This window comes from Gracilinanus agilis, chromosome 2 (assembly GCF_016433145.1).
Source record: "Gracilinanus agilis isolate LMUSP501 chromosome 2, AgileGrace, whole genome shotgun sequence".
NCBI classification, from domain to species: Eukaryota; Metazoa; Chordata; class Mammalia; order Didelphimorphia; family Didelphidae; genus Gracilinanus; species Gracilinanus agilis.
This window is the reverse complement of record NC_058131.1, coordinates 313,362,705-313,376,060: the sequence shown is the minus strand read 5'-3', so window position 1 is coordinate 313,376,060 and position 13,356 is coordinate 313,362,705. Positions and strand designations below refer to the sequence as shown.

General features: G+C 35.7%; 1 protein-coding gene across 1 annotated transcript; it reads left to right on the top strand.

Moving 5' to 3' along the window:
- The first annotated feature begins 4,543 nt into the window (after positions 1–4,543).
- LOC123235355 (olfactory receptor 2D2-like) lies at positions 4,544–13,046 on the top strand. Its single transcript, XM_044661467.1, has 2 exons — positions 4,544–5,460; positions 12,908–13,046. Exons 1-2 carry the CDS (start codon positions 4,544–4,546, stop codon positions 12,987–12,989), a joined length of 999 nt encoding a protein of 332 aa, XP_044517402.1. The 3' UTR covers positions 12,990–13,046.
- The last annotated feature ends 310 nt before the right edge of the window (positions 13,047–13,356 follow it).

Below are 13,356 nucleotides of genomic sequence, written 5' to 3'. Positions count from 1 at the left end.
TTATAACTGGGAACAGGAACATTTAATATTCAAAATAGATCCTGGAGCTCCTTTATGTGGTGCAGATCAAAACAGAACTATCACCATGCAACTTTTGTCAGTGTCCTCCCATAAAGTTAGGGGACCCAGTAAATTCTTGTCTTCTCCTGACATTTGTAAACATTATGGCTATCTACCTATTGTGCATTACTAATGACTTTCCCATAATCTTTTCCTATCTTGCAATTCCTCAAAGACATTTTTTATTGTTATTCTGCTTATCCCTACAATGCACAACTTTGTGACATGCATTTTTATTTCTTTGGAGGCAGTTGCATACCATATCCAACTGTCATATAGCAGCAAAAGTAGAATTTTAGTATTAACAAGATGGGCCAAAGTTTAGTGTCAGTGAAGGAATTTTCTAAGGGCATTTACAGGAAGTGAGTATAGTCAATGGAAATTTCTTTTCCCACCACTCACCCGCACAGTATTATGGAATCCTTAGAATATAATAAATTCTTTGTTAATCCTAGACACTTTTTCCAGACAGGAATTATGCAAAGTTTTCCCTCTCCTTTTGAAGGTTGACTTCTTTTCCTTGTTAGGAAACTCACCTTGGTAGTACCTTAGAAGGTCTTAGAGATAGTTTGGTAATTTTTTATTCTATTTTTTTAATTAAAATTTACTTTGTTTTTGAACTTAATAATCATGCACAAATATACATATACCCACAAATACAAACATTCCAATATACAAAGAAAACCAAAAAAGATTATATATGAAGTTGAATTTCAGTTATATACTGTTTATCATGAAAAAAGATAATTAAATTAAATGAGACAATAATATTGCCCCTTTTGTATCTCCTTTTTGGCTTTGCCTACCTATTTTATAGGCATTTGCTCTTCTGATTTACTTTTTTATATAATTTTAAAAATTCTTCTTTTGTGCTTATTTCATAGTTCTTTTCTAGTTTTTGATTGCTTGTTCAATTTATTACTTCTATCCTTTTCTATTTGGTTAATATACATTCTCCACTATGTATATCTATATAAACATATATTTTGAGTTCTCTCTCCATATATATGTGTATGTATTTATTCATTATACAATTTATTCTTTGACTCATTCATTAATAAGGATATGTTTCTCTGTTTGGGTCTGTATCTTTTCCTTGTGTTTCCTGTAGTAGTTATGCTTTTATTTCATGATAGCTTGTAAAAATGTTTAGATTGCTGCTTTTTATATTTATTTATGATTTCTCTGTGTCATAGCATTTGATTTACTTTTGTACAAGTGCCACATGGTACTATAAAGTAGGTACATTTCTTAATATTTCTATTGGGAAGATGTCATATATATTTTATATCCAACAGTTCTTGTTAGTTCTCATTAGGTTCTTTATATTTCTTTCTATTTAAACTTCTGTTATATTTGTATAACAGAGAAAAACATCAAAATCTCTTATAAATATTATGTTGCTACTTTTGTCTTTTTGCAAGTTAGTTAACTTTTCCTTTATGAATTCACTTGCTATTGTACTTATTGCATATATTTTTAGTATTAGTATTGATTTGTTGTCTGTAGTTCTTTTTAAATGTAATAGTTTCTTGATCATTGATATTGTGAGCTTTTATCAGATAATGACAGATTTCCAAATTCATCTGATGCATACTAAATTTTGTTCTAGCCTCTCATTTTGATTCTATATTTATATTAACTTTTAAGATGTTTCTCATATGAGTCATCATTTAATTTGTTGTTTTCTTATTTATTTTGTTACTCCTTTTTATTTTGTTGAATTATTAATTTAATTTAAAATTACAGTTGGTAGACTTGTGTTTTCTTATATTAATTTCTTTGACATTACTTTTACCCCTTTTTAAAAAAAAATCAATAATTTCTCCCTGTGATTAGTTAGGCTTAAACTACTTGTATGCTAATTGATTCCCATGGGATTTATCTCTGTCTTTCTTATCTGTGTCTTTTTGTGTCTGTGACTGTCTGTCTCTACCCTTCTCCCTCTTTTCTTTTCCCATCCTGCTTAAAACCCTTTTCCTAAGTTTTCAATATTTTACTTAAATTATCCATTTTTCTTTCCTCAGTATATTTAGTTATATTTTTCTCTCCCTCTTTGGTTCCTTCCTTTTCCCCATTTAGTTACCAAAGTCTTTCTCCCATTCTCTATCACTTATTTTCATTAATTTTATTTTACTGAATCTTATTTTAGGAATTTTCCTTTCCTTTGTGCTCTTTATTATCTTTCTGTCTATCTGATGATGTACCTTTAATTTTTGTTTTGTGAGTTATAATTTTGTTTTTTTCCTTCTTCATGCTCTTTGGATCCCTCATGGCATCAAATGTTTCTTATACGTTGGGTTTGGGTTTGAATTTGACTTTACCTTGAATTGTTTATTTTTTTCTTTTATTCTTTTTATAAATCTTGCCCTGACCTTTTTTATGTTATTTTTATGCCTCCTTGTTAGAAATAATTCATGATGGAATAGAATCAATTCATGTTGGATCAAGGCAGTGCTACAAGGTAGAAATTACTCTCAGTCCCTAATTTTGCTGCTGAGGCCCAGCCCTGATCTCATCACAGTCAGTCTCTATCTCAAATGTAATACTATTTTGTTTCTAGCTCTGTGTCTTATTCCCCACACATTCTGGGCATCAGATGCCTTATATCCCTTCTTTTCCAGTAGAATTTGGCTGAGGCACAAAACTCTTTTAAAGAAAATGATCTCCCAAATTGAAATTTACTCCAGAAGGAACCCTCTTTGAGGTGTCCTATTCCAATGTAGGGGTACTATGGACATACTTTTTAGTTTGTGAATCCCTACCTTTCCAGGTGTCTGGCCCCACAGATTGTAGTAAAACTTAGTGAGAGACTTTGAGAGCAAGAAAGTGTTAATCCCTACCTTCCTGTGTGTCTAGCCCCATGTACAGGAGTCAAACTGTGTGAGAGAGCGAGCCAGGAATCACAGGGTATGTCTGTTCATTCTTCTCAGAAGAATGGCACACATGTGGATCTTTTTTCCTGGGAAAGAAGCTATAAGGGCTTGCTAGCTTTTCTTGCTCAAGTCCACATAGTTCAGTGGGAGGGGAGTTATAGCCAATTCCTGGAATAAATCTTAGGGGCTTTCATGGAAACAGGTTGGGTTGGTTGTTTTGTGATAATAGTCACTTTATCTGGAAAGTCACTGATGCTGCTCCTGGTCCAAATTTATCTGTCAGTTGCTGTTTCTTTGCTATAATATCTTTGCTATAATAATAAAGTATCATTGTTGTGTCAAGATTCCACAGGTTAAGGGACCCCTGGAAAGAAGAGAAACTTGAGCAAATTCAAATTATTATAGTCAGTATTCCTTTCATTTCCTCAAATGGGAACTTCTTGCCACACAGGCATGAGATCTTTCTCCTTCCTGATCTCTCAATATTTCTCCCCCATTACCTTTTTCATTCTACCACAGCCTCTGAGACTGGTTCCAAAGAGATTTGAGTCTTCTCCTCAGGCTCAATACAGTCACCCACACTGATAATTTACTCAGTTCTTTCCTCTGTTTTCCTTTCCCTGACTTTATTGAGTAAACCAATGCCACTTTGTACAGAGTAGGAAGAGCAAGGATGTTTGTTTAGAGTCATTGTATGTTCAGGGAATGCCAAGCTAGGCTTTTCCAACCCCTAGACCAACTTTCACACTTTTCTTGCACACATTGCTACAAGTATATGGAAGCCGATGGGTGAAAGAATTTGAATGAATATTCTTGGTATTACAGTTCTCTGATATTAATTAATAATGACTTCTCAGTGGTTTTATATTCTTCTCTTTTGGATCTGGTTATAATTACTCTACTCCTTTTTGCATACTTCCTTTTTTTGTGGGTTTGGGTTGAAGAGTTAGAAATTGGTAGAAAGTAATTAAACTGCCATCTTACTGGTCAATAACCAGTCATCAATATCATATAGGTCACCAGTCAGTTTTTCTACAAAGTTGAGATAATCTGTTTGGTGGCTTTTGAGTCTTGATTTTTTAACCCATTCCATTGATATTTGCCAGTCTATATTATGTGACAGACAGGTTAGACAAGGTTAGATGTAGAATCATACAATAGAAGATAAATCAATAGGTAGGAATTATAATATGGGAGATTTAAGTTGGATATGAGGACTTATTCAGTAATTAGAGCTGCCAACAAGCCTTCCTCATGAAATAGCACACTACTTATCAAAGGAAGTACTCAGTGAGCAACTATCTGGGTAGCTCTAGAGGACAGAACTATTATCAATAGTAAGAAATTATAGAGTGGAAGATGTAACCCAATATATGGAAATATTTTCTAATAGACTTGCATAAAAATGGAATATCTTCCTTTTGGGAGAGTGAATTATGTATAACTGCAAGGGTTTAATGAATATTTTTAGGGCACCTGTTGGTGGCTGGGTAGGAGCCTACAACAGGTGACATCGTAGTTTCCTTCCAACACTAAGTTCTATAATACTACAGGTTATAGCCATACACAAAATTCCAATTGGCTCCTTCTAAAGAAGCAAAAAGAATATGAGCCAGATGAACCGGACCTGGATTACAGAATTTCTCCTCTTGGGTCTCTCTGATGACTCTCAGACTCAACTGCTACTCTTTGTATTGTTCCTGGTGGTCTACTTGGTTACTGTGCTTGGAAATCTACTCCTCATCTCCCTGGTTCTGACCGTCTCACAGCTCCATACACCCATGTATTTTTTTCTGTGCAACTTGTCTACAGCTGATCTTTTCTTTTCTACCACCATTGTTCCCCAAGCCCTATTTAACTTGCTGTCTAGGAGGAAGGTCATTTCCTTCATAGGCTGTGCAGCTCAGCTTCTTCTCTTCCTCCTTTTTGGGTGTACAGAATGTGCACTGTTAGCTGTGATGTCCTATGACAGGTACTTGGCAATCTGTGATCCCATGCACTACCCTCTCATCATGACAGGGAGAGTATGTGGCTACATGGCGTTGGGGTGCTGGGCTAGTGGTATTCTAGTGTCCTTGGTGGACACAACTTTTACACTAAGACTCCCTTATCAAGGAGACAATAAGATTGCTCATTTCTTTTGTGAACCCCCAGCAATCCTGGCCCTGGCATCTGCTGATATCCATAGTGCAGAGACAGCTATTTTTCTTATGGGTGTAGTGATCCTTCTTGCACCTTTATCCCTGATCCTGGTCTCCTATGGCTCTATCTTAATGACTGTGGTCAAGATGAAGACAACCTCAGGGAGACTTAAAGCATTTTCTACATGTGGCTCCCACCTTCTTGTAGTCATCCTTTTTTATGGGTCAGGAATAATCTCTTACATGACACCCAAGTCTGCTAAGTTGCTGGGGAAGCTAGTGTCAATGTTTTATTCAGTGATAACACCCATGCTTAACCCCCTGATCTACAGCTTGAAGAACAAAGATGTGAAAAAAGCACTCAGGGATGTGGCTATCAAGAGATTATTCCTTAAACTCTGATGTTCTAACTATAATTGGATTTGGAAATGCCCCTTATCTCCAAAGCTTGCTTTATGCCCTCCTGGGAAGAAATGGTTTTTCCCTCATGATGGGGGCATGAAGAAATCATTAATGTTGTGTATATGTGTGCCCTACACCTGTAGTATGTCTCAACAGTGGAAGAGAGGGCTATATCTATCACACTGAAGAAACGGATGGAGTTAAGATAATCCAGTGATGGGCAAACTTTTTCAAGAGGGGGCCAAAAGAAAGGAAATGCTCATCTGTCAGTCTGTGTCTAAGGCAACTCTTTCGAAGTTTCATTGTATTGTATTCTATTCATTGTATTCGTCAGATTAGGAATAATGTTCCTTGGCCCTTATCTGGCCCACAGGCAGTAGTTTGTCTATCACTGCACTAATCTGATGTGGGAAGCCATCAAAGTTCATAACATTTGCACGGGCCTGAATGAACTCTGAAACTTGTATAGCAGGAGACAGAAGGATTCCACTCAGATTCCCCTATGTGACTCTTTTCTCACTAACATTCCCCTTTATTGGAATTACTGTAATCAATATCTTTACCCAGCCCCAGGGAAACACAGAAAAACAACACAGGCTAATAGCAGAACCTCCACAGGCCCCTCACAAACTCCTAAGTAAACCCCACATTTATATGTTATGTTACAGAAACTTCCCCTGAAATCACCCCACAACAAACAAGCAAACAGTGAGTTAATGTTAAAGATTTTAAAACCCTAACTTAGTTTCCCATACACAGCTGCCTGAAAAATCAGGCCAGAATAGTCACCAAGTTTCCCCCCCTCCCTGGTCCCTGATTCAGTACAGTACACATAAAAGAACAGTGAAATAAATTGAGAAATTGTCTCCTGTACTTTCCCACCACTGTAGCACAAGAGATATGTCAAACACACCTTGAAAAATATCAAAAGTTACTGGAAAATGAAAAGTATCACTTAATACATTGTCTCCAAGAAAAGATGTATGGTGGGAATGGAATTCATGCCAAGAAATATGTAATCCTAAGAAAAAGGTATAAAAATTAAATTAGCAGATGGCAGATCAGAACAGCTTTCTGCAAGTTTACTACATCTCTGGCTATTCTCTTTCACACGTTGCTTAGTTGTCCTGCCCCCACCAGATACCTAGACTGCTGGGGCAGGCCCCCGACAATCTGAAATTCCACAGGAAGAATATTACTAATGTGGAGTTATCATAGACTAGAAATTCTGCTTTACATTTTGAGGGATTAAATCATTTGTACTGCAAAGATTCTTGGAAATGAAGAGGCAGTCATACATTTAGGAAGTATTTAGGATGCTTCATAAAGACTGACCTGACTTTAGAGTACTATGGATATTGGTATATTGTTCAAAATGTGTATGATTATTGTGCCATTGTATACTGTTACAATAAGATCACTTCTCTAATATTATATTCTGTACTTAGTACAACATCTAAATAAAGACATTGTCAAGTTGAAGTATATACAGAGAAAGATGACCAAAGTAATGAACAACTATTTATTAAATAGATGCACTGTGGTAGGCACTAGAGATATAAATGCAAAGATTGAAATTTTCCTTGCTTTTATGACATTTACTAATAATGGGAAGACATGAAAAGAGCATACAAGGATTCATTGAAAAAAATCACAGAATATCTGGGGTGAATGGCATCTCAGGGATCTTCTTACTTAATCTTCACCTAAGACGATATTCTCTGTAATAACATTTTTGAGAAAGTATCAATTCTTGCTTGAAGACCATTGGTAATGGCAAACACACTACTTTCTGAAATATTCTGTTCCACTTCAGTCAGTTTTGTTTCTTTTTTATACTTTCCAAAGTTTTTGCCTATGGAAATATCCTTTTGCTTCTAATTTTGCCTCTTACTAATAAGCAGAGTAGGTATATTCCCTCTTCCATAAGAAATTCTATTGAATACTTGCAGATAGCTATACTGCCCCATCTAAGTTTTTTCTTCTGTTGTCTAAATACACCTCATTTATTTAACTTCCATTTCATATTATTTATTTCTATTTGTCTCGAAATTAACTGAAATCTCCAGGTCTTGTTTATGCAAAATTTCTCTACAGTAGCTTTCCCTTCATTAAATTTTCTGAATTCAAATGCAGGTCTTTATTTTATCCTGATTAAGTTTCATCTTGAAGATTTAGTTCAAGTTTTTTTCTTAAGAAATATATTCTGGATCATAGCTCTATTTAACATATTTAACATTTAACATATCTGTCTGGGAAAGCTTTACAAAATTTCAATTACAAAATTGATAAGCATACCTAGGTCAAAGTGATAGATTTTTTAAAGCTTGGATAGCACAAGAAAAACTATAGATTAATGTGCATTAGAGTAAAAACTTCCCTTCAGGTGAACACTCATTAGTTATTCACTTTTTTATTTGAATCAATTCATTTAATCAGATACACATCTGCACAATCTACAATTTAGCTCATGTCTCTAGATTTCATTCTTAAGAATAGTGAGCGATTTTTTCAAATGTTTTCTAAAAACCTATGTATATTATATCTTTAACATTCCACTTATCTACCAGTTTAGAAATATAAAAAAATGTAAAATAAAAAAAGGAGTTTAATGTGGTATAACTTAATCTTGATGATGACATGATCTATCTCTTCTTGACCATAACTTCCTTTTCTAAAGGTTTATCAATTGTCTTTTGATTTTCAAACAATACATTTGTTAACTTTGAAAAAAACACAGAACTATAAATAGTCATAAAAGCCACTCTTTAATTAAGGAAAAGGGGGAACAGGGCTGATTAGACCTCTGCTCAGAGAAGTAGGCCACATGCCTTATGCAGAGTCCGAAGATTCAGCATTGCTTGCTCTGGTCCCTGACCCCCTGGGAGTGCCACCAAGTTAGATGACACTCCTAGGAACAAAAGAAATTGAGGAACTTATACACCATTTGGGAAGATCCAGGGGCTGGGAAAGATGATTGACATTATCATACTGACAGGATACAATCAAGCTTGGGAAAGGAATCATAGCCAGAGGCTAGGGTGTTTGGGGGAAAGGGCTATTTACAATGGATACTAAAGGATGGTCCCTGCCCAGGTGTGTCTTCCTGGGAAAGGGTCTCTGATACAATGGGGAAGACTACCTAAGACAAAAGGGTATTTTGCATTTACCTTAGGGTCCATTATTCAGTCTGCTACTGCTAGTCTGAGATTTCCTTCAGGGTGGATTCTCAAGGGAACAGGGAACAGGTTACAAGCTTTGGGTGTCTCCAACCTACAAGCTATTCCTAAAACTTGGGGTTCATCAGATCTTGCTAGGCCACAAGTTTGGTGTCTCTAGATTCCATATTGACACATTTTAAAATACTGTTAGTAGTTAAAGCTCACCTGCATATAGTTTGATTATATGATCTTCCCTTTCTTCAAAATCACATTTTCTTGGCTTTAGTCCTGTGAAACCTGAGGAATCTATTTTTTTCACCATGATTTTTCAAAGATTGCAGTCAGAATTAAGTACAGAATAGCCATTTCTCATATTGACATTTTTTTTCCTTTTAAAGCTTGAAGTGATCATTAAGACCAGTCAAAATTTTATTAATTTCTCTGATTTTGACAGAAAACAAACTCCAGAAGGTATGCAGATATTTTATGTCCTCACCACTGACAGAAAATATCTCCATGACTCTTTGATGATCTAATTCATGAAGGTATCCACTGTCTCTTCCTGGTGGAATTATTTTTCATCACATCACTTCTGTTTCTTCCTTCCTTCTTTTTTCCTTTGACTTTAATGATCTCTTCTATTTTTTTCTGCATAATCTTCCTCTTATTTTTGTATGTTCTCAAATAAATATATCTTCTTATAGAAATTACTATATTGCTCCTTTTATGCAGTCTATTTTTAAAAATACAAATGATAATTTACATTTTATATAGTTCAATTAAATTAAATCCAACAAGCATTTATAAAGCAGCCATTTTGGGAGGTAGGGAACCAAGCACTCTTATGAGAACTAGGAATACAAAATTTTCCCTTTAAGGTGCTTGAATTCTATTGGAGGAGATAAAATCCATCCAAAAAAATTAAAAATATATACAAGCATGTACAAGACGATTTATATGATCAGAGTTGTGAAGTAGCATGCTTAAGGGGATAGCACTGGTATTTGGAGGATCACCAAACACTTCCTGGGTTTGGTGGCTCTTGTGATAAACTTTGAAGGAAGCTAGGGATATAAAGAGCAGGAGATTATGAAGCAGTATCTATTATTCTCTCTTTCCAATCTGTTCTTCATATAGCTGCCAAATTGAAATCTTAAAACACAGATGTGACTATATCTATTCCCTTCTCCTTTTAATTATCTAAATGTTTCTCATTTTTCTTTTTTGCTAGATCATCATCTATGTCTTGCATCCTAACTGGTGAAGTATTTTGAGGTTCTGTTCCGGGGTTTGTCCTATTCTCTCTTAGTAGTTTTAGCATATTCCATAAATTCAATCATTATCTTTATGTAAAAGACTCCAAAATCTACAAATGTAGATTTGACCCTCTCTCTTTCCCAAGCTCCAACTACTTAGAGAATAGTTGACCTGAATGTCTTAAAAGCATCTCATACTCAACCTATCTAAAGAACTCATTATATTTTGCCCAAATATAGCACTCTTCTTAATTTCCCCAATTCTGTCAATGGAGCCACCATTCTTCTAGATACCCATGTTTGCAAACTCAAAATTGTCTGCAACCTCCAAAATATTTCTTTTATCTATCACATTCTCTCTAAGCACATGCTTACAACCTTTATTCAGGCTCTCGTTGCTGTTTACCTCTTCTTTTGTAATAGTCCCCTAACTGATCTTCTGTTTCCAGTCTCTCCATTCTCCAATCCATACCCCCCCCCACCCCAAAGTTGCCTCAGTGACAATTCAAAATAGAGTTCTGGCACTGTCACTCCCCTCCTATGATTCCCTATTGTCTATAGGGTCTGTCAACTTGAAATATGGAGACCCCAATTCTGCCCCTGGCCCTGAGAATTCATCCCAAAGGAAGTCCCAGACTCAGCCCTTTCAGACTGAATAATGGACTTTAAGGTACTTAAGGATCCCAGCCCAGGTGGGAATATAGACCTAATCTATGTTAAGTATGCTTTTATTCTTAGAAGTTTCCCCCATTGTAACAGAGATCCATTCCTAAGAAGACTGTAGAGATCATCTTTTTAGTATCCATTGTATATAGACCACTCCCTGATGTCTCAGCCTCTGGATTGAGCATCATGCCCAATCCTCCCTGCAATCTATCAGTGTAGGTTTGATGTCCTAAATTCCCCCAAAGCTATAAAACATCTATTGTTCTATTGTTCTTTGGAGAATCATCTAGCCCAGTGCATTCTCCCAGGGATATTGTCCCCAGAGCCCCCAGGTATTGCCTCAGTGCAGTTTTGAGTGCCTGGCTCTGTGATAGTAGCCAATTACTGGACCTATCTCTGTCCTTATTGAAGACTTGAGTTTTTTGACTACTTTAGTAGTTCCATATTATTTTCAAGTAAACAAATGGCAAGCCAGCTAGGAGTCAAAGTTATGACTGCCTAGGCCACCTGCTAGCTGCCACCAGACATGAGGTGTCCACAGGAACCTACTGAGTTCCATTTTGGGCTCAGCAAATTGTCTGGGTAAGTGGAAACTCTTGTCAACCAACCTATGAACCTCTCTTTAATCAGGAGCTAAATGGGCAATCACAGTGCTGCGAATGCCCTGGTGCTCCCTCCCCCTGCCCCCCTCCCCCCCCATAGGATCACTGCTGCTGGGAATATGCCCATGACTTATGGACTAGGTACCTGTTTGTGAGTTTTTGGAAAAGTGGCAAAGGTTGCCTAATTCTGACCCTGAGCATTTTTCTTTTTGGCCAAATGGAGTTCAATTCAACCTTACTGTAACCTCCATATTTGGGTATGATTTTTGGTTTGGAGCCAAGGCTATTTAATCCAAGTGTTCTCAAAGTTTTGGGTAACTGTTTTGAATCAATTAAGATAGAGAAAGGTTCTTCATGGCATGAAATACTATCACTTAAGGTTTTAATGGTTGTAAATTTTTAGCATGTAAAAGCTTTTCATAGAAGCTTGAGAACTTAAATTTTGGATTTCTTCTGGATTTCCTTTGGGGATTTGTCTATATTGTATCTCTAATGTATTTCTTAGATGGAGGCTTCTCTAATAATAACCTTTAAAGTTTGTGATTTAAAGGTTAGCCAAAATGTCTCAAATTGTACTAACAATTGATTGCTCTCAAAAGCTGAAAATACAGGAATTTGCAATTTGGATATAGGAATTTCCAGAAGGAGACATAAGAAGGTCCAGGATTCATTATTCTATTTTCTAATCTTTTCTTTCCAGTTTTGGCATACTTAACATGAGAAATATTGCATAATAACAGCAGCAAATTTTTAACAATGTTAGTAATGAGATGCATTTATTCTAGGTATTAGCTCTTGATTTGAGTGCTATCATTTCACATTTTTGTTAAGCTATTACTGGTTATGCCTAGAGAGTAAGGCTTTTCTGATTAACATGTATGTATTCTGGAGTAAAGTAAGTTAATTTGAGTTTGATGCAGGCCTGACTAGTTATTGCATTGTTGTAAATGGACAAGAAATATTTGGGAAAATGCTTTGTGTCAAATAGTAAAAAACCCTGAGCATTGTAAATTGAACAACAAAATTCCTCTTAGAAGTGGCTTCTGCCTTAAATCAAAAGAGAGGTTTAGGGCATAGTTGAGAGAAATGCAATTTTTGGAGCCACAAGTAAAAATAGAGTAAGAAGCAAAGAGACTGGGAATAGCTAGCTATTGTAATTTAAGTACTCTATTCTGATTTAAAGGTAATCTTAAGTTTTTCCTTAAAAACCTTAGGTCTTTGTGTTTGGTAAGACCTTTGAGTTGCAGCCTAATTTTTGGAGTTCTTTTTAGGAAAATTCCTAGAGTGCAACTATTACATAGATAAGTTTTTGATTTTTTAAAGACTAGTAAGTCCTAATGATTATTTTTTCTATAGTCATTTATTTTTATCCCTTCCTTTTAAAGTCTGGAAGACTGACCCTACTCAGTATCTACCATTGAGTATTATTTTTCTCTGATAAATAACCATTGACACAGACTGCTATCAGGAAAAGAATTTCTCACCTATGAATGCTCCAGTGGCATCATGCTTATACTACCCCAGTCCTGGAGTGTGGTCAAATCTATTAGAGTTTATTACTGTCAGTTTTGCTAGATTTCTTGTGAGAATTCATTCAGAACTCTGCCAGTCTATACATCAACAGGGGGCTTGAAAAGCCTGACGGTGTCAGTGAATAAGAAAGGAAACTGAGACCAATCCGGTACCAGCAAGTCACCCCAGAACTGTTCTACCAGCCTTTGAGCTGTGTTTTATTTTTATAATTTTTTCTTCAAGGCCAGTTTTTTCCACAAGGCTGGTACACCATACTCCAAGTCCAAACAGCATAGATTTCAAGGTTACATAGGAATTGGCATGAATAACACATGTTTTCATGTAGATTACTTTTGAGTCTAAACAGCATTCAAAGGTTACCAAGACCTAATTTTATCCAAATATTGTTTCAATAACAGTCTTTTATTATTCAGCATATTTCAAAAGGAAGGATAAAGTGTGAACTTCTAAAATTATTGGGTTAATTTCAATAAAGTATTTTAAATTCCCATCCTCTGTCCTTCAGATTTCTCAGAAATCAGGAGAGATTAGAAGTAGCTTCTATCATTTCAAATGCTGCTTTTGCTGAGGGTATGAAATATTAACTCATTAATTGCTGCTTTATTGTAAGGTGATTAGGGGTGTTATAATTAAGTCTATACTGCCCATCTTTAGATTTA

Coding starts and splice junctions, on each gene's coding strand:
- LOC123235355 (XM_044661467.1), top strand. CDS start 4,544: ATGAGCCAGATGAACCGGACCTGGATTACAGAATTTCTCCTCTTGGGT. Junction 5,461..12,907: donor AGGGATGTGGCTATCAAGAG/ATTATTCCTTAA, acceptor TATTTTTATAAT/TTTTTCTTCAAGGCCAGTTT.